The sequence below is a fragment of the Anoplophora glabripennis genome, unplaced genomic scaffold, assembly GCF_000390285.2.
Source record: "Anoplophora glabripennis isolate ALB-LARVAE unplaced genomic scaffold, Agla_2.0 scaffold1473, whole genome shotgun sequence".
In the NCBI taxonomy this organism is placed as follows: Eukaryota; Metazoa; Arthropoda; class Insecta; order Coleoptera; family Cerambycidae; genus Anoplophora; species Anoplophora glabripennis.
Window position 1 is genome coordinate 22643 of NW_019417574.1, and position 21767 is coordinate 44409.

Consider the following 21767-nt stretch of genomic DNA (forward strand, 5'->3'; position numbering starts at 1 on the left):
TTTTTATTGGTCCCATAGTACTACCAAACAGACTAGGCGGTTTATCGTATCTGGATTTTCTTCAAAACAGATTACAACCTTTATTAGAAGAAGTTCCAATTGAAACACGCTAGAACATGTGGTTTATGCATGATGGCGCCCTCAATGAAACGTTCCCAATAAATGGATAGGTCGTGGAGGGCCAAGAGCGTGGCCTGCTCGTTCTCCCGAACTTAATCCATTAGACTATTATGTGTGGGGGCACTTAAAAAACATAGTTTATTCCGTTCCCATTTCTGATGTACAGATTCTTCGTCAAAGAGTTGAAATGGCCTGTCAACAAATTCAAGATATGCCTGGTATTTTTGGACAAGTAAAAGAATCCATGAGAAAATGCATTGAAAAATGTATTGAAGTTGGGGGGCAACATTTCCAGCACCTTTTGTAATCTTGTTTGTTGTTTATTACTTCTTATTACCTACTCAATTAATTCTTTAAATTCCTAAGTCACTAGTGTGACTTTATTATTGTTAAAATAATGTGATATTTTAATATCATTTTCATAACAAACAAGTCTTTTTTTTAATGCCTATTTGACCATTTTCGGTAGCTGAGTCAAAGCATACATAATAATGTTTATGTTATTTTCATTTTCCTATGTTAGCAGCGGGGAAAAATGGTATTTACAAAAGTTTTATTTACGGAAAAATTACAAGAGCTAGGAATAAAACGCAAGAGGGTAATTTTGTTTAAAATAAAATGTGGATTATAAAAAAATATTAAATAAATGTTTTTACCAGTACCACAATTTTCTTCGAAAAACCTTACGGTATGATACGTACGCACGCCACTGAGTAACTTACAAAGCCAATCTTTTTCCTGTTACTAGGCGATTATCAAATTAAGCTATGGATGAAATTTCATTCCATTATCTACTAATGTTCGAAAGTTATTGGAGAAACACTAAATCGTTTGAAATTTTTTAGCGCCCTGTAGCTTGGAAAAGAAAACCCGTAAAACATAACTTCATATGACAAAAATTTATTTTTTAAACTAAAGAATCCACCGTTTAATTTATTCCCAACTTTTACGTTACACCCTGTATTTTTGAAAATAACTTTAAAAATAGAAGATACAAAAAATATTCAAGAGTACAAAAGTTTAGATTTTTTCACAGAATATTTTGTTTTTTTTATTTGTATAGGATAAAAATTAACAGAGATGTCGCTGCTAGAAGTTTGCAGTTGAGTGTGAAGGTCATGTTTTTCAAACCCTTTAACCTAAAAAATCTCAAAAATAACGCGTTAAAAAATGTTCAATTTTACAGTACTTTCAGCTGTAAAATCGTTTTTGGATCGTCTTAATAGCTTTAAAATTAAGGAAGTTATAGTTAAAAAACCAACGGTATCTTACCGCTTCAATTTTCATATCAATATTTTGGTTATCCACAACTTTGGAATATTCATAAGTATACATAATAAAATAATATATAATAATTATTATGTTGTAGATATACAGGGTGTAACAGATGCTGATGGCCAAACTTCAGGGGGTTATTGTACAAGTAATTTTCAACAAAAAAGTATTATAAGATTTTTTTTGGAAAGTTGATAGTTGCTCTTTTATTTAACAATTTTTGATTTCAAAAATTTTGTGCCTTTTTTCATAAAAACAAAAATATCTCTGTTATTCTTATAGCCACATCAAATTTAGACATACCATCAGAAAGAGCGTTAAATTTACTACAAGACGAGCATATATGAGTTTTAAAAAATCTTCTATACCAGGGGCTGTAAAAAGTTAAATGTAATAATTGTGAAATGAGCAAAATTAGTGGTAACGCCAAAAATTTGTTAATGAGGACGTGTTTTTTTTTCAGAAGAAGAGTTTCTTCAAAAAGTTGTTTTTTTAACTGTCCCTCTTTCTTATATAATCCGAAATATTGTTACAAACGTGTTTTTGTTTAGAATTTTAGTTCTTGTCCTCGTCTTTAATAGGTAGTGGGTATAACTATGTTTAAGTAGATGTGACGCAAAATTCGAAATCTCTACACATATCGTTTTAAACATTTTGCATCAATATTCATTATTTTATATACACCTTACAATAATCACAACTGCACACACTACAAATTATCACATAAAATAGCGTCAAAGTAACGATGAAGAACAACGAAGTCAGGCAAATGAGCAAAGGCAAACCGCAGACCTAACATAACAATACGAATTGAAGACGACACACGAGAAATAAATAAATTCGAGCTGTTATGCGCGGTCTGCGCAAGTCACGAATATACATTTTTTTCTAGACTTGTGTTATAAATATGCTACCACAATTTTTTTCTGTTTATGTCTGTTTGCATAACAAAGGCAAATGAACTAACGTTTGCTATAATGATGGGGCTTGAGAGCAAAATTTAAGTACCTAATGCCGAATGGAAGTTTCATAAGATAAAAAGTTATATACACCACTAAGTTATTATTTGTATTATATGTATAACTATTCCTTATGTACTGTTGATCTGGTCTCTTCTTATAGTCTCATTTGCATGCCGTGGCATGTTTTAATGCTCTCTCCATTATCTTTTTCTGGGCAATTTTTTGTGTAATGTCCTTATGAAATTCCAGCTGTAAAAATATCCAACATCACCATCTGACTCATAAAAATCCTTCAGGCATTCAAATGTACAGGTGTAAGGACTGCGATTATGAAGTCCTTGTAAAATTCCAGCTGTAAATTTGTAGAAAAAGTATGTTAATAATACATTTACATTGTAGACAGACAAGTGACAAAACAAAAATTTTCATTAAATACATACATTTAACAAGACTATTCTAATTTCATGAACTATGCATTATAATCTGTTGATATCAAATTTAATTCTAATATTCTAATAGATAATACGTAATTCTGCCTACGATTTATAATGTAATATTTATAACTCACAATGTTGGTACAAATATTACAGACAGAGAACTATAATAAATTAATTAAATTTATGGGTTACAATACATTCCTTTATCAGAACACCTACATATATACAACACATTCAGAACTAAAAATTATAGATTTGAACATATTATGTAGATTTGGTGATACCACTTATACACATCTATTACAAATGGTGATAAAAACTATACTAATTTTTTAATGGTATTAGGCTCTATATACAAAATATTTGAAAACATGTTTTTTTAATACGTTCTTTAGGCATTATATAATTATTGCATGATACAAACAGTAAGAACAAAATTAGTTAATACTATATACGATTCTAACATATGTTTATTCTACGATATTAATACCTTAATACCAAAGGTAGTTTAAATACTTACTTCTACCAGCAGGTGGTTGATGCACGTCACTTAACTATTTTAGGCACTTCACGCACTTATAAAACAAAGAAAACACAGAAAATGGCGAGATACGGCTCATGTCATACGTCAATATGTCATACTGCGCATGCACCATCACTGCCAACCCAAGAACCATCCCAGGATGGCATCACTCTAGAATTTGCCTAGGATATCCCAAAATTGGAGATTGTTCGGCTTTTAATATCTTCATAGGATATTTCCAGGACTAGGATATTGATAGGATCTACTTGTCTTATTTAAATATCATGAGGATATCCTGAGGACTGAGATTCCCGATTAGGATATATAGGACTAAATGAGGATATCCCGGGGACGTCATGTGCTGTGTGGGTACTGTTATTGTATTCTGGCTACAATTCAACGTTTAGATAAAATTTAACAAGTGATAACTCGCGAAACCCTCAGTCACGTGAACAAATAACAAATTAATTACAAATAACGCGGTGTAACAACCAAAAATTTGACAACTCTATTCTCCGCTGTCAATGCTATCATCTGCTGTCGATCGTCTGGCGTTCTTGATTTTTTTATGTTTACGTTCCTATATCTGCAATAACTCGCGATCGATCCCGGTCCGCGACACCACCCTCCTTTGGAGACGAGCGGTGCTGTAAACGTCCACCACGAGTCTGTTACTTTCCTAACTTTATATAAAACAAAAAAAAACTAACTAATACAATACGTATAATTTGTTTAACAGTTCTTTCTTTTCTGGGATACAGCCCCCCACTATAGGGACCGCAGTGATAAGTTTCTTTACAGGTACATCGTCGACGAGGTCCTCTACTTCTATAGCTGGGTATTGCTTCTCCGGAAAGTCCTTGAAGCCGGGCGGCTCGCTCTCTGGAATCACTCTCTGCATCTCTTCACGCCATTGACGTGGAACAAGGGGGGCCCGATTTTTACGGGAACTATACATCCCAAGTCCTGCAGGTCATCGCCTTCCTTCTGTTCCTCTCGTCTCCCCTCTCGGATGTAACACCCCGGATGGGCCGGGTCGGGGCGATTGTGTACCTTGACGAAATGGTAATACCTCTCTTTCCATACCTTTCCTAACTGGTTCCTCTCTCTCAGAATCAGGATAGACGTACGAATCAGATACTTCGCTGTCGTCGTTGGATTCGTCACTACTAGGGTCGGGAACAGTCGACGGTTGAACATCTGTTTTTTGCCTCTGCGGATCGGGAGCGGGGAGATCCGGATCAGTCTCCCCCTCTGGGCAATGCATCGGATCCTCGTTCACCGGTATCCATTTGGCACGACCCGTCCATGGTCGTAAGTCGTCGATATGAAATAATACTGGCATTCCATTTCGGTCTACTTGGTAAGTGTTTAACCCGCACACCCGGATCACCGCGAACGGACCTATCCAAGGGAGACCTGACGGCGTCCGCGTACCAACCGGATTTCGCGTCAACACTCGACCCCCTACCCGAGTTCAGAGCGAACGGCCGAGCTGAGCAGACGTGTTTGTTTGTGAGGTGAAGTGAGTGTAAAGAGCAAAATCTACCTCCCTTTATTAAGGCTACATGGAAAGAATCCCTTTCTTTCCTTTCAATCACCGACCTAATCCCCGGCTTAAGCATAGAGGCCATCGGCATCTTTGTTGCAGGTACCTGTCCCGGGGTTATGCCCAGGTAAGTTTTTACTTATTTATCAGTAACTTGCATTACTTTAGAATACATTCTTTAAAATTGCGACCCCCGACAAACAATATACCAGACAGATAATACACCAAAAGACACGTACGCCCCCGTAAGGGGGCATCCCCACACGACTAACACGTACACACCCTCATACACATGCACACACGCACACACACACACACACACGCACAAAATGTCGGACTCAGAAAACGAGGAGAACATATACATATACATGGACGATACAGACAGCGAAAGACCCTCTTCAAGAGTCTCCGCTTCACCAAAAAACATGACCACTAAAACAGACTTATACGAACAGCTACCTACTATCGCAAAAACATGAAATTGAGACGCTAAAACAACAAATTCACGAACTCACAGAACAAAACAACCGACAATACCAACAAATACTAACCATGACACAGCAAATCGTCGATTTGCAAAAAACAATTAAACTTTCGGACGAAAACACCACTAAATTACACCAAAAACTTGACAAACTCATTAACAAACAAATGACAGACAATATACCCCAGACAGGCACACACACACCCCCCCCACACACACACCCCGCACACACACGGACAGAGAAACGCAAAAAACACACGGCAGAATCCTCTAGCGAGGACGAAGCCCCAAGACATAAAAAATCAGACAAAACAAACAAAACACGAACACAAACACCAAACACGCGCCCCCCGACACCTAAACCCTCCACAAGCGCCCTACAAAACACCCCACAAAACACACAACAGACAGACAAAACCAAACAAGTCCCCCCGGTAATCTTGCGAAAGCAAGAACGGTGGACACAAGTACAAAAAATACTCACGACACTTAACATTAACTATACAAAAGCCAAATTGACTAAAGACGGTATAGCCATATACCCAAACACACCTAATGACCACAGACTATTGACAAAGACACTGACAGACAAAGGCGAGGAGTACCACACCTTCACCCTCAGCGAAGAAAAAACGCTGAGGGTGGTGATACGCGGAATACCTGCGGGTGTTTCGCCAAGTGAGGTCCAACTCGACCTCGCAAGACAAGGGTTCCCCGGCGCAATAGTGCACCGCATGGCGAGCCGTCAAAATAAACAGGAAATGCCCCTGGTCCTAGTTCAGGCCCCACAGGACCAGGAGGACATCCTGAAGGTAACCCGCTGCTGCTCGCTCGTGGTTCGAGTAGAGCTGCAGCGAAAGCAGCGGGTTGCCACACAGTGCCACCGGTGCCAGCGGTTCGGCCACGGCCAGACCCGGTGCACAGCTGAGCCAAAGTGCGTAAAATGTGGCGAAAACCACAGCACGCACGTATGCAAAAAGGCCAAAGACACGCCCGCCAGGTGTGCAAATTGCGCCGGGCCACACCCCGCCAGCTATATGGGGTGCCCTCAGTACCCCAAAGCTAAAAACACAAAAACACAAAACACAGACACACACACGACACAAAACACTACACAAACACACAGACAGCCCCTCCTACCCACCCCAAACACAACCCCAGGACGCACATACGCTGACATGACCAGAAAAACACAAAACACACAAAAACAAAAACACAACACCTCACCACACGCACACACAGACACGACACCCTCCCAACCGGGCGCGGCGGCCCTGATTGACGCAACAAAGCGTCTTCAGGACTTCTGCGTCCAGCTGACGACCATGGTGTCGAATATGCAAAAATTATTCGACTTCTAATGGCTCGTCGGCCCTCCCAACCCTCCTCGCTGAGAATTTCGTCCTGGAACCTTGACGGGTTCCGGGCCAAAAAAACGGAACTCGTGGACATCTTGAACCGTCTAAACATAGACGTTATGGCTGTCCAGGAGACCTACCTCAGCGAGGCATCCCGTACCTCCATCCCTGACTATGACATATACAGACATGACAGAAACCGTAACGGGGGTGGTGTTGCACTCATAGTAAAGAAGTGCATCGACCACTATCCGCTGCAGCGGCTCCAAACTCAAAACACAGAGGCCGTGGCGATAGCGGTGAGATCGCTACGGCATGGAGACGTTGCGGTGGTGTCCTGTTACCACCCACCCAGACTACCACTACTTGACAATGACTTAGACAAAATCCTTTCCTGGCCCCAGACAATTGCCATCGGGGACTTCAACGCGAAGTCCCCCATATGGCACAGCGGGACGACGACCACAAGAGGTCGCGTCCTGCTGAATTACCAAGACAGACACGACGACTTGACTATACTCGGACCGACAGAACCGACACATTACGGACCCGTAGGACGCCCCGACGTTATCGACATTGCCCTCTTAAAATCTATACCGTTAAATGCCCAAATATCCACCCAATACGAAGGGTCTTCCGCCCACAATCCAATATTTCTGGATCTGGGGCGAAGACAGAGATATGAAGGCACCTTCACGAGGAGGTTCACTGACTGGGAGCGTTTCCGAACAGTAATGCAAGGAAACATGGCGCTCCCAGTCATCGAAACCACCCATGATCTGGAGGCGGCAATCCTCTCCCTTGAGACTGACATTAAAAACGCCCTGACTCAGACTACGACGGAGACTATTGTCCCCCGACTGACAAACCCCCGGGGCACCCTCCCCGATGACATAAAAAACTTAATACGTGACAGACGACGTGCGAAACGGCTTGCCACCCGCACCCGCCTCCCCCGACACAGACATGACTTAAACGTACTTAACAGACGGGTGAAGGCGGCTCTGGATGAACTGGCCCAGGATAACTGGGCTAGGCACCTGGAGTCGCTGGATCCACAAGACAACAGCCTCTGGAAAACGCAGAGGGCCCTGCGACAGACCGCTCGCCGTAAAATTCCTCCAATCCACGGTAGTGTGGGGGTGGTTTACACGAACCAGGAAAAGGCCGAGGCTTTCGCCGATAGCCTGGAACTGCAGTGTAGACTGCCTCAGCTGCCCGACGAAGACGAGGAATTCGAGATAGTGGCTGAGCGCGCGGCCCGACGCGTCGACAGAGAGCCAGACAATGACATAATCCCCCCCGCAACACCTGACGAACTAAGACTGACAATACGCAGACTTAAAAACAGAAAAGCCCCCGGACCCGACAATATACATAACACGACACTTAAACGACTACCACACAAGGGCCTCATGGCCCTACTAAACATAACAAACGCGACACTCAGACTAAGACACTTCCCTACCCGCTGGAAAACAGCAAACATAATCCTTATCCCAAAACCCAACAAAGATCACACCATCCCATCCAACTACCGGCCCATTAGCCTGCTCCCGGCTATGAGCAAAGTGGTAGAAAAAATTATCCTAACCCGTCTAAGAACCCACTCCCAAGAACTGCAAGTCATTCCAGACGAGCAGTTCGCCTTCCGACCCAATCACTCCACTGAACTCCAAATCCTTCGCCTTACCGAGCACATCACGGCGGCCTTCAACAGGGGACAGTACACTGGTGCTGTCTTCCTGGACGTCGCAAAGGCCTTCGATACGGTTTGGCATGAAGGCCTACTGATGAAAATGCTCACCAACCAATATCCCATATCCTTTACCAAACTCATAAAATCCTACCTACACCACCGAAAATTCCGCATCCAAATCCAAGATTCCCTTTCCACCACCCGTCCCATGGAGGCCGGTGTCCCCCAGGGCACCGTCCTGTCCCCACACCTATACACCATTTACAACTCCGACATCCCACATCCCCCCAACACCAACATATACTTATACGCCGACGACCTGACAATCACATCCCAATCCGTAGATCCTAGATATTCCGTCTCCCTCCTCCAAAACTCCTTAGACCAACTTGAAACCTGGTGCAACAGGTGGAAAGTCAAAATTAATCCCAACAAAAGTTCGGCTATCCTTTTTACCAAACGAAAAATCCCACAAAACCTCGACAGACTGACACTATCCCAGGAACCTATCTCCTGGAATCGACAAACACGATACCTGGGCGTGACGATGGACCAGCGTCTCACGTGGAAACCGCACATCGTGGAGACGGTGGCGCGAGCGAAGACCACCAGGGCTACTCTATCCCTTATACTCAAAGGTGGAAACACCCTCAGTTTAAGGAATAAGCGAACGCTTATCAAGGTGGTACTTCAACCGCAGCTAACTTACGCCTCCACGGCGCGGGGTCACGCGGCAAAAAGCCACTTAGTCATTACAGGCTGTGGAAAACATAGCCCTCCGCACGGCCACCGACGCGCCCTGGTACATAAGAAACTCTGACTTATTACGAGACTTACAATACACAAACGCTACACAGACAATAAGACGAAACACGCAGAAACGGTTTGACGTAGCCGCGAGACATGACAATCCCCTCCTCAGGCAAGCCGTTGACTACGTACCCGACGTGACCGACAAACACAAAAGACCTAGACACCAACTTTTTGACCCTGGGTGACCACCCCAAGACCCCCCCCCCCCTGCCCGCTAACCTTTTCTGTTTCAGAGACAGCCAGGATCAAGAAACGAAGACAACGACACACACACACACACATACACACCCCCCATACCCTCCTTACCCCTCCCCTCCCGCGCTAGCCTAAGGGCCACCTTAGCAAAGCGCATCCCAGGCTGCATAGCCGCACCACCCTACCCAACCATAAACATGACACCACCCACGGGGTTTACACAGACGAGCCGGCAAAGTAAGAAGAGCGCCAGAAGAAAGGGCCCTAGCCGGCGGGGCCCAGCCAGGACAAAAGGAGGTTCCACAAAGCGCCTACACCGGCCGCATTTGCGGTCGGGGTAGACGACGGATGGGGCCCACCTACGAAGGCTGTCCAGGCCTACACGATATGAGGCAGGATAAAGAGGGATAATCCCCCTCGATCCCAAATCATTGAGGCCAATTTCTAGCCATGTAATAATGGCGGCGATCCCCTACCCGGAACCGCACTTTAGGGATATTGTTATGTGTATACAATTCCTGATTGAAAATAACTTGTCGCTGTCTTTCCGGGTGTTGCCATTCACCTGGTCGATTTAAAGAGGTTCCCAATAAAGCCTGTAACAGTTTCATTTTAGGTTGATAGAGGTGAGGGTTCAAAATACTGTTAACTTGAACCATTGTCATGATTTGTATACTTTCTGTCGTTTTCTATTAGAGATGGGCTAAACTGCTCTTTTTGCGGAGCAGTGACACTTGCTACTGCTCCGGCAACAGAGCAGTGACAAATAGCTGCGATATTTCGGAACAGCTCCTGGTAGCGCGCGCATACATTCCTACCGTGATATTGTTCCCTTATTTCCGCGTCAGAGTTCATAAATCGACACCTGTAGTGCTTAATAGCGGCTAGCGTTAGGGATACTTTCGTTATGCGCTGTTTTTCAAGCATGTCATGTGCCAACTTTCGTAGATTTAGCTCAATTTGTTATTTCGCTTTCGCATTATTTATTTGAATTTGATATAGCGTCGTGACCCGTTATTTTGTCCTAAATTACTACTAATAAATTTTTATTACAAATAAAATTGGAAATGGATAAACGAAGAAAATCTTTCCTGTGGAATTTATTTTTACCAACGCATGAAAGTAAACCTTGTTGTAATACATATATGCAAGCAAAATATTTGTTATAAATCTTCAATCACCAATTTAAAAAGACACATATAACGACGACATCATACAGTGAGTACAGTGCCAGATATTCAAAATTTTTCCGCGAGTGCAACAAAAACAAATGAACAGTCGCATGTTTTTTGCTGTCTATGTGATTTTGTAAACAAAAACTGTTAAAATATTTGTAGCGCAGCAACCAGCAATACACGCATTGCTCTATATATAGTCGCTGAAATACAATGTCTTTAAATCAAACGCGACTGTACTGAGACTGTATTATGTGTTTAGTGTGTGACACTGTGACTAATACAAGCGCAGATCGCAACGGCTGAGCGAGAATCTGCTCTGCTGTGGCCGGCACGCCTGAGCGCTAGTAAATTGCACTTTGAAGTAAACGCTCCGAAAAATCACCGCTTCTTTTGTCGCAGCGGAACAGTCAGCTCCAGTGACAACTGCGGAACAGTGCCAAAGTAGCAGACAATGAAAGAGCAACACATCTCTATTTTCTATGCTCTATGTCAAGGTAAGGTTAGCAGGTTAGCCAAAGGAAAAATTCCCCTAAAGTACTGAGCTAAAGAAATTTTTGAAATAAAAAAACCTCTTTTTTATATACTCCTGGCCATGCTTGGGCCTCGCGCAAATTTTGCGGATTTTTAAAGATTATTTATTGGGCAAAATTAGTTTTGGCATTTTTCGCAACAGAGATAGATCTAAGTGCCCATAAAAGATAATTTCAAATATTTCACTTTTAAGGCCGACCTACAACAAAGGTACGTACCTACTTTAGGTTAGGAAAAACATGTGCTTGAGCTGTACAACTCGCTTTATTAATTTAGTACACATTAGTAGACATTTGTAGCATTTACTTTTCCTTTTAGGCCTTTTTTGTGTCTTCTCTATCCTGCTTATTCTCCTCCTTCATACACCGACTTAAAAGCTATCGCAGCCTTCTTGCCACACTACCAACCCGCTTCACTACTGCTTGCTGCATGGTATGCATGACAAAAGTGCGAGTATTTTGTGCTGGCCATACACTTTGCTGCACGCCGCTTTGCACCCTGCACCCTCCCAGGCCTAGTGATTGGTGCATGTACCGCTTGACTCTCCGTTTCACCCAGATAGAACTTTTCGCTCCAGAGGAATTCGACCTGTGCAACTGTGCTACACACCACTCTCACAGATAAGACTAGCTATAAGATTTAGCATGTTATAATGTAGTTTTAAGATCTGTTTATGTTTGTTTTGTTTGTATACCTTCGTCAAGAGCCTCACTCTTGTGGTATAAATTGGCTTAGGGTGCCACACTTCTTTAGAGTTATATACAACCCAACAAGGCATTCCTAAAACAACTTAGATTATAAGTAACCTTTCAGAGGTCATTACTTGTTAGATGTTATATTCAACAAATCGTGGGGGTTACCTGTGTAAGCCTGTAGTACAGCGCTGTAGTAAAGGTACCATTCGGTTGGTTATTTACCCGATATTTCATTGTATACTCTATAATACTTTTATTTGGGTAATTTGCGTTATGCAATATAACATAACTCAAATTTGACGCTTTTGACAGTCAACCATAGAACAACATAGTAGATTTCATATCATTTTTGCATTTAACCTACTCGGCCATCGGCCACAAAACACGGTTGACTCGGCGGTCAGTCATCAGCCAGTGAACACTGAACAGTAACATTTTCCCGCTAGGCATCAGGTGCGTTCCACTGGTGCAGGAAGTGAACCGATCACTTGTCATACCCTGACAATTATAATATTTTATAGTAATATACACCTAGTTCAGAAGTATTTGGTATCATTTTTGGTGGACCTGCCTTTTTCCCGTTTTTTTTTGTATAGTAGCAACGAAGGCACTGTGGCGAATAAAATCCACCATCTTATAGGGTAGAAGTAACATCCGGGGTTGCAAAAACGGGTGGCGCCTTTAAAATTTTTGATTTTATGCTTTTTACCCAGCCCGTCTCCACTGAAGCTAGCTGCCAACCCCTATTGTGAATATTATCCGTCCCCTTCGTCCACTACAGCCACCCAAAATTTTGGAACTACCCCCAGTTTTGTGGCGGTTTCCCCAAACACCGTCACAAGCCACGCTGGAACTTACATCAATAGCTGCATTCTTCCTATTACGCAGTGTGAACAGTATATATTCTATGCTCCCATACCGTCGATCTTCACTATGTTCGTTACAGTAAACGTGGAGGAGCTTCTTCAGCTCTTGGTTCCTTTTCTCAACGGGATTGGCCCTCTGATGGTACACCGGTGTAAAGTATAGATTAACTAAATGTCGTTCTAAATATCAGGTCCAAACTCTGCTGCGGAACGTCAGACCATTATCTGAAATGATTGTTTCTGGATATCCCCATCTTTGAAATACTTGAAAATTTATCAAAATTCGGGGTCTCATATAAGGCACTGGTACTGCTTCAACACACTTCGAGCATAGGTCGGATAATACAGTCAAAAATGTATTTTCTTTAGCAGTCTTCCTATAGGGTCTCATCACGTCGATGCTAATTACTTGACAAGGGCGCTGTGGGCACCGGGGCTTCAAAGGAGCCTTTTCTTGCCACGCTCCTCCCCTCTTAGTCGTCGCACAAACCAAGCAGTATCTCACATAAGTTTTAATTTGCTTCCTTATGATGGGAAAGCTCCGCTACTCCCCGGATGGTCTCGTCTCTTCCCGGATGTCCCGCATCTGGGCTATCGTGAAACACATGGATAACTCTTCTCCAAAAGTTAAGCGGTACTACTAGTCTTCTACTTTCCCCTTCCTTGAACCAGATTAATTCTTCTCGGACTTCATACTCATCTCTTAGAATTCTCTTCCAATTAGTATCAGCATGATCTTCTCCACTCTGCAACCAGGTGCTCTTATCCTAGTAGCAGTATATTCGGGACTTTCATCCTATGCTCTAACGATTTGTTCATATAATGATAACTGTTCCTCATCAATCTGGTTCAATTCCACTGAATGCAGGAAAACAGGCGGTATTCTAGAGCGAGTATCCGGGGAGGTCAAGTTCGGGTTAACAGATTGCAATATCACTTGTTCATGAGTATTCATCTGTGGAGGAGGTCCTGGAGAGTTTAGTCGGTCTTCATTTATTGGTATTAAAATCTCTTTATCGGGATTCCGGCTTAAGAAGTCGGGGAGATGATTTTGGGCCCCTGCGCAATGTTCCACTGTGAATTTAAACTCCTGGAGGAGTAAAGCGAACCGGGTGAGCTTAGCACGGCATCCCGGTACTTCTCGAGCCACATCAAGGCTCTACTATCTGTCCTTAACGTAAATTCTTGATTTTCCAGTAAATGTCTATATTTTCGAATGGCCCATACCACCGCCAGCACCTCCTGTTCGTTAGCATGGTATTTGGTCTCGGCACGAGAAAATTTCGCGCTAGCACAGGAAATGACATACTTTTGGTGATCGGGTTCATTTTGATACAATATTGCTCCTATCCCACAGGACCTGGCATCAGTTTGTAACGTTCTTTAAAATCAGGTCGGTGAAGTTTTAGTTGATTAGCTAATGCTCGTTTCAAATTTACGAAGGCTTCCTCTGCTTCGCGATCCTATACAAACTTTCTTTGCCCAAGTAATGGTGTCATTGGTACGGCTATGATGGAGAAGTTTAACAAATATTCCCGAAGCCCATTAGCAACCCCAAGAAATTTCTGTAACTCCTTCTGAGAAGTTGGGCTAGTAATAGTTTGGATCTTCTCTAAGTGTTTATTCTGAGCCTCGTTATGCGTGGCCGTTACTCGATGACCCATTAATTCCAAATTTACATTTTCTTATCGTGCATTTCAACGCATGGCATCGGAGTCGTTCTAAAACCTTGGACATTAACTTTTGGAAAGTTGATGAAGCGTTCTTCAACCCAAAGGGCATCACGACAAACTCGTATGCCGTCCCCTCGGGTGTATGGAATGCCGTCATCGGTACACTTTCTTCGGTCATTGGCACTTGCCAATACCCACTTCGCAAATCAAGCGATGAAAACGCTGTGGCTTCGCCTATATCTTTGAGTATTTCTGATATGGGTGACAAAATCGAGACTTCATCTTCCGTAATGGAATTTAGTTGTCGATAGTCGATACAGATCTGGTTTCTCCACAAGAACTGTAGGGGAGCTATATTGAGAGTGGCTCCTCCTAATCACATCGGCCTGTAACATTCGTGTAACTTCCTGGGTAATTTTCTTCTTTTCTTTCTGGGTAACTTCTTTTCCGGGGAATATACCTCCGAATCTTAAATGGTCTATTTTCCCGTAATTTTATTTCATGTTTAACCAGGTGGGTACATGGTTGAAGCAGGTCTTACTGAAAAATGTCAGAAAAATCGTTTAAAATACTTTCGTAATGGGGTATCCAAGCCTCTTGACAATTTTTCACTTCCAATTTCATATACCGCTTTGTTTATAGTCTACCGTGACTTCCTGACCTTGTAACCAGTCCAAATATTATTTCTTCCCTTAACTGTTCCATTAAGTAAACTTGGCTTTTTATGAGGCAATTTTCTATACATAGTTTAATTTCTACCGGTCCTGAGGCCCAAATTTCCCTTCCATCTGCCAAAGATACCCATTTTCCATTTTTTGGAATTTCTTCTTTGTATAATTCCGTCCTGAGAAAAGAATTTGTAGCCCCCAGTATCAATTAATGCGGTTAATTTATAATCTTCATACTTCAACAATATTTTGGGTAAATTACATCTCGTTGTCAATTCTTGAGCGAAGTCTATGGTCATTCGCCCACTGCCGACCCCAGGGCAGAGAGCCACCTCTAATTTTCCGATCTTCTTGGATTTTCCGGAGAAGGACCTCCAGGAAGTGCTCGATTATTATTACCTTGATTTCTTTCCGCAGATTCTATTGCAGGCCTTCTACCTTCATTTGGATTAGGACCAGGTAAGGCACGCCTAGGACAATCTCATTTCATATGACCTCCTCCACACCAACATGTAAACTGCGTCGTCCTGGGTCGATTTCCATTTTCGGCCTCTATTTCCTGTGCCGTGGTGGATAAATCTTCTATACTAGCAATTCTCACTCCCACCAAATGCAACTGAATATTTGGCCTGAGCAACGCCCATATTTGCGGCACAAGTGTCCTAGGATCCATTCCCAAATTCAATCTTCTGTACAACGCCATTTTTCTTGCAATGAATCGTACCACTTTCTCTCGATCTGCCTGAGTTCCACAGAACAAATCTCGTTGTAGATTTAGCCTGAGATATGCATTATCGAATCGATTTAACAAATTCTTTGAAAATTCTTGAAAACTCCATTCGAAGTATTTATATTGTTCATACCATTCTTCAGCTTCTCCTGTTAGCCGACTCATCGCATTTCTTGTCCAATCCATTTCCATAATTTTTTCACGTACGCAAATATCTTGAATTTTTCTCAAAAATTTCCCCGGGTTTTCATAGTCAGACCCAGCATAATTAGGTTCAAATTCTTTAGCTACTACTGTTGTACACTGTTCCTTCTGTGGCCTACCAGCAACTAGTACCACCTTTTCTATAGCCTTGCTTAACATATTATCTACAAGTCTGTCTTCATTCATTTGAATTTGATTTGTTGAGCGCCACTGAGCTTGATTTAACCTGCAGCCCAGTACAGGTGTTCTATCTTCATTTCCTACCAACTCATCCAATAAATTATTCTGCCCGTTTAGATCTACTCGAGGAGTGTGATGACTCGTAGTCTCTGGGTCGTAGTTCGATCAGGCATATATAACTGTTCATCGACAGGGTGATATAAGCTTAATTCCAAATTTTCATAAAAATCGGATCTATCCGAAAGTATTCGGAGGTTTTACTCTATTTTTCTGTTCGTTTCCTGGACTAATTAGGTACATTTTAGATTTCACCAAAGAGATAGGTGAAAAAGGCAGCACCTCATTTTACATAAAAAAATGTTAAAATAAAAATTGACATGTCTCGTTGCATTGTCATTAAAAACTGCAAGATACCTTAAATAACATGTTTATATTGTTCTACAGAAACACGTGAGGTAATAATATGTTTCTTATATTAAATCTCCATGTTGATTTGATTGTTTTCCTGCCACATTTGACATTTTTGTTTGAACATATTTTCCTCGTAACCTAATATCGTTGGATTCACAAAGAAAGAATCTACTAGATTAAGTAATATATACATAATGTGACATTATCACTTCGTTCGTTGGCGGAAGTGCGTCAGTCAGTATGACTCCTAAGCAATGACAATTTTTGCGGGCACGAATTCAAGGGCGTACCCAGAATTTCAGCTAGGGAGGGGCAGCTCATACCTGTTTCGAGAAGATGGTCGGTCGGGTATATTGAAACAAAAAATCATGAAAATTGACTTTTATTAATTAGTTTGATTATGACACAAAACAAAATATTATATATATAATAATCATAATATATATATATTAATTTAACAGTAATCTTCTTGGATTTGCCGAAAATTTGTCTATGACAGTCTTTTCAATAAACTCACTGTTTTCTTTTAAATAATTGCGATGTACGCTCATCAGACATAAACCTGTAAGCCTTTCTTCACCCATGGTGCTTCTAAGCCAAGTTTTAACTCTTCGCAGCGTACTGAAGGACCGTTCTACGGTCGCCGTGGTGCATGGGATAGTGCTTAAAATAATCAATGCCTTTCTGACAGCAGGGTAAAAAATGTTGGCTTCGTTGAACAGATCAACTACTTCTATGTCCCTTAATTGATCATTTGATAAAGCCTTCTTCACCCATAAATTATGCCAAAGGTCCAGTTCTCCGGTGATATCCAGGTTATAAAATTCTTGGAATGATTCTGCGTTCTTGTGTAAGTCTGTAATGCTGGTTTTGGTCATATACAAGGGATGTAGCCTACTTAAAGCAAACGCCGGAGTATATTCTTGGGAGAATCGAATATTCAACGATGAAATGAGTGAATCAATGTATGGTATTATCAGGGAACGCCGCCAATATTCGTTATCATTGTCTGATGGCGGATTACTTCTATGTGTTTGCTTGTGAGCAAGACGTGGAACCGAAATTTCTATGTTCAAATCCATTGCAACAGCTCGCGCTTTTTGAAGCATTTCATTACTTATTCTATCAGGAAACTCGCGGTCATTTCTGAGAATGTCCTTGATATGTTTGATGTGTTCCCCCACCGAGATCATGTCGATCGATTTAGCTTGCAGTGCGTTAACTACTGGTTCTAAAACTGCTGAATATTTGGCTATTGTTTGTAGAGCAACAATAAACACTGGTTTTGTAACGGCTGAATGCAACTGATATGCAGATTTTCTGGTGGCATAATTTCCCTCTACGGATAACGTTTCTAGAGATTTCACAAGCTCTGGGAAATGTTGAGAAAACTTTCTGATTGATTTATATTTTTCGGACCATCTCGTCTCACACAATCGTGATAGGTTTGGAGCGTAGTTTCGACGTGTAGTCGATTCTCTGAAAAACGTTATAACATCCTTTACAGTGGCGACAGTATTTCTAATTTCTGGCACTGCGTTCGCATCATTCACAACAAGGTTGAGTTTGTAACTTGAGCAATGAAAATATAAAGCACGAGGATATTTTTTTCTCAAAATGGCTTGAACGCCACCCTCTTTCCCTGCCATTGTAGAACAGACATCGAATCCAAACCCTACGCAATCTTCGGTTGGGAGGTTAGAACTAAACAAGAAATTGTCAATTGCTTCGGCAATTGCTGAAGCATTTTGTGCTTTTAGTTCAACGAACCCTACAAATTCTTCTCTGATTTTTCTTTTGCTTTCGTCGTAGAACCGCACGCCTATTGACAGCTATTCTTTCCCAGCTACGTCTGCTGTTTCATCAGCTAAGACTGCGTAAGCCATGGTCTTCTGAACCTCACTTATTATATTCTCCTTAATAACTTCGCCACATAAATTTATCAATTCGTTTTGTATTTTTGGCGATGTGTAAACTGCATTGCGACTGCACTTTTCCAGGTGACTCTTTAATTTGTCGTCCCCTGAATTGATTCTCAACTTCAATAAATCTAATAAAACACCCTCATCTGCTTGTTCCCCTAAGAGGCATATCATGTGTACCGCAAAATACTATACATGAAATAATTGATGACAATATTTGTCTGTTTTCATCGATTGCTTTTTGGTGTCCACTTTGCAGTTGGATGTCTACAGTTACATTTTCAAGAAAATTTATTGCAGCATTTGTCGCTGTTAGGTGAAGGTTGGTCGTTGCATGCTTTCGGCAGTCTTCATGCATATTTTTGAACTTTATATATGGCCTGACCATAAATGATCCCAAAATTCCTCTCACAGTGCTGATGGGCGGAGGGAACAAAACACAATGCTTACAAAGAGCGTCTTTTAGTCGCTTGGAATATACTAGCCATGGTGCATATTGATCCAACCAAGCATGATTAAATTTTCTTTTCAATGCATCACTTACAAAATCGTAATTTCTGGGCGGGATCCAAGGATTTTGTAACAACTCCCTCTTCTTTTCCGTCAATAGCTGGGTAGCCAACCCAACATAACGACCTAGATCATTTTCATGATAGCCATCGTCCACTATAATTTCATGATCGACGTTGACGTCATAAGTTTGTTGGGATGTCGATGGAGAAGAATAGTCGGCAACAGATATATTTACAGGTTCTGCTGGAGAATGTGACGCTTGTCCAATGTTAGCATGCAATGATCTTGGCATTACATGAGTAGTTTTATCATGGTTGTCATTTTCATCGCTTCCACTGCTACTTTCCCGACCTTTTTTTCTTTTTTCGCGTGTTGTCCCTAAAAAATGGATACACAAAATTACTCTTACGGTGTTTAGGCATAGGACGAAAATAAAGATCAAGATAATACCTATAAAAACATCACATTCAAATATCATTTACTTCCTATAAGAGAGCCCCCCTTAAACAAATTAAATAATCATATTAGGTACATATGTGTTTTGTTTTGACTCACCTCTTTCAAAGAATTTCCTGATATCCATTTGACGGAGTAATATTTCCAGTTGTTGCGCAGTAAACGTAAATCTCGTGTCGCCGCAACTAAACTATAAGACACTATGGCGCATGAAATATTCGCTCGTATTAAACTCCGAACTGAATTGAATTGTATTCGAACTGAATTGCCTTGCTCTGCCTCACGATCCCGCTTATATATTCAAATATTAGAAGAGCTCCCGAAATACGTAGAAAATACTCGACTCTATTTCCATCCTTGTCTCATACTTGCTATCACTGCACTGTCTTTCCTTTCCAGAATAGTCCATGCTAGAACGTTCTTCGTGGTATTGCTATTCAATACAAGATGTCGCTATTGACCGTATAAATTGATGCTATTTCTCTTTACTGGAAAAAGTACTGTCATCCGTAACTAGATAGCGCTAGATGTTGTTTTCTCCAAATTATATTCGGCTTTAATCCTAGATGGCTCTGATTGTCTCGTCGGGAGCGGAAACTACGAGATGCGACGGTTTCGCGGGAGATTTAAATTATATTGCGTCGCTAACCGTATACTATATCGAATGTTGTAGAATATTTAATTATAGATAAAAAATATTAAATCAAAATATCTGACTGAAAAGATATTTTGTTTCCAACACTTCATTTTGCGCAAAGTAGGTAACACGTTTTTAATTCCCACTTGCCAGGAAAATTGACGTTTATTTTATCTTCTAGGGGGGGGGGGCAGCTGCCCCCCCTACCCCTACCTGGGTACGCCCTTGGGCACGATGATCTCTGGCGTCAGTTTCTGTTTGCAGTGCAGAAACACCACTACTCAGGTAGTGCAGTGGCGACACGGTATGTTCAGAGGTCTAGAGAGTCAGGCTTCACACAGGAATAAAAATCTCACTTTTTAAATATTTATATTTATTAAAGTTATCTTACGATATAGTCTTAAACTACTATAAAGCCGAGGTTAAACGATGACAAGCAATTATGGTCATACGCAGGTGATGACTACTAGAAACGGTAGAACAGCGGTACGGTGTTAAGTGGTAACCAGACGAAAATTAAAAATGATAAGGTGCCATGAAAATATTTATATAAAAACCCTCCTTTATTAGTTGAGAAGCACGTAGCACTGCAGCCAAAAGTCGCTCGCGGGGAAGGGAACGTGGGCGGGCGGCGGGCGGTCAAACACACGTTTATTTTTAATCAGAACAAAATCTTTGACTGCAGTTGTGAAATTTTCTATAGTTATAGTTTTTAACTGTAGAAATCGCAAAAAATTTTTAGCAAAAGTCTAGGTTGGGGATTAAACGTTGCCAGAAGTCGGCAAAGTTGTAAAAAATTGTATAAATATTAATGACAAGATGCAGTTCTGGCGATTTTGTTTTCATATTATTGATTGCAAAAAAACATGGTAACATATGTCAAAATTGCTATAGTTACTTTTTTAAAGTAACATATTTTATCTACGACTATTTAATAATAGACGCATTATAATTGTGATAGTAAGTACATAATGTAACTCATATTACACACCCGTGGAATATGAGTTTCATATTCCACAGGTGTGGAATATGAATTTTTATACGTATCCCTTATAGCTTCTGACCGCGCTACAAAATAGAATCGAGCTTGCTTGAATTATTGTTACTATGGTAACTAATGTAATTGATTTGACAACACTTCGCAAAATAAAACATTTTTGACTTTTGCAGTAATTTTGCAGTTTAATTCTGACAGTGAAAATGAAATTCGATGCACCCCTCCTGAAATTCGTGAAGCCGCGAAATTAGCATCATTGGAATTACTTCCAGAGAAATCACGAAAAAATTACACAATTGTATATAACAGCTTTATGGACTGGCGACTAAAAATTGGCACAAATTCGTTTTCCGAAGACACTTTGTTGGTATATTTCAAGGAATTGACAAAAAAATGTAAATCGTCTACATTGTGGAGCCATTATTCCATGCTTAAGAGCACACTTAACCTTAAACATAATATGAATCTTACGCAAAAGTTCGAGTTTATTAAAAAGGCAGTCAGAAGGCTACCAACCCAAGAAATCAAAGGCATTTACTGGAGATGAAATATACAAATTTATAACTGAAACACCGGATACTAAGTCGTAGATAAAGTATAGTATTTGCCTCGCGTATAATGGCTATATTACACTCGCCTACGGCTCGTGTAATATAGCCTACATTATACGCTCGTTAAATAATATACTATT

General features: G+C 41.2%; 2 protein-coding genes across 3 annotated transcripts; both read right to left on the reverse strand.

The window, feature by feature from the left end:
• Positions 1-11453: 11453 nt before the first annotated feature.
• LOC108915177 lies at positions 11454-12115 on the reverse strand. 2 transcript variants are annotated; one of them, XM_018721146.2, is made up of 3 exons: positions 11985-12115; positions 11819-11904; positions 11454-11754 (listed from the first exon to the last, which is right to left on the reverse strand). In XM_018721146.2, exons 2-3 carry the CDS (start codon positions 11900-11902, stop codon positions 11524-11526), a joined length of 315 nt encoding a protein of 104 aa, XP_018576662.1. In that variant the 5' UTR covers positions 11903-11904; positions 11985-12115; the 3' UTR covers positions 11454-11523. The 2 variants fall into 2 exon arrangements, with proteins under 2 accessions (XP_018576662.1, XP_018576663.1); XM_018721147.2 differs by having other exon boundaries at positions 11819-11913.
• Positions 12116-17000: 4885 nt separating this feature from the next.
• Positions 17001-18200, reverse strand: LOC108915176 (zinc finger MYM-type protein 1). Its single transcript, XM_018721145.1, has one exon. It carries the CDS (start codon positions 18198-18200, stop codon positions 17001-17003), a length of 1200 nt encoding a protein of 399 aa, XP_018576661.1.
• Between the last annotated feature and the right edge of the window lie 3567 nt (positions 18201-21767).

Coding starts and splice junctions, on each gene's coding strand:
- LOC108915176 (XM_018721145.1), bottom strand. CDS start 18,200: ATGGCAGGGAAAGAGGGTGGCGTTCAAGCCATTTTGAGAAAAAAATAT.
- LOC108915177 (XM_018721146.2), bottom strand. CDS start 11,902: ATGCCTTGTTGGGTTGTATATAACTCTAAAGAAGTGTGGCACCCTAAG. Junction 11,755..11,818: donor GAGTGAGGCTCTTGACGAAG/GTATACAAACAA, acceptor TAAATCTTATAG/CTAGTCTTATCTGTGAGAGT.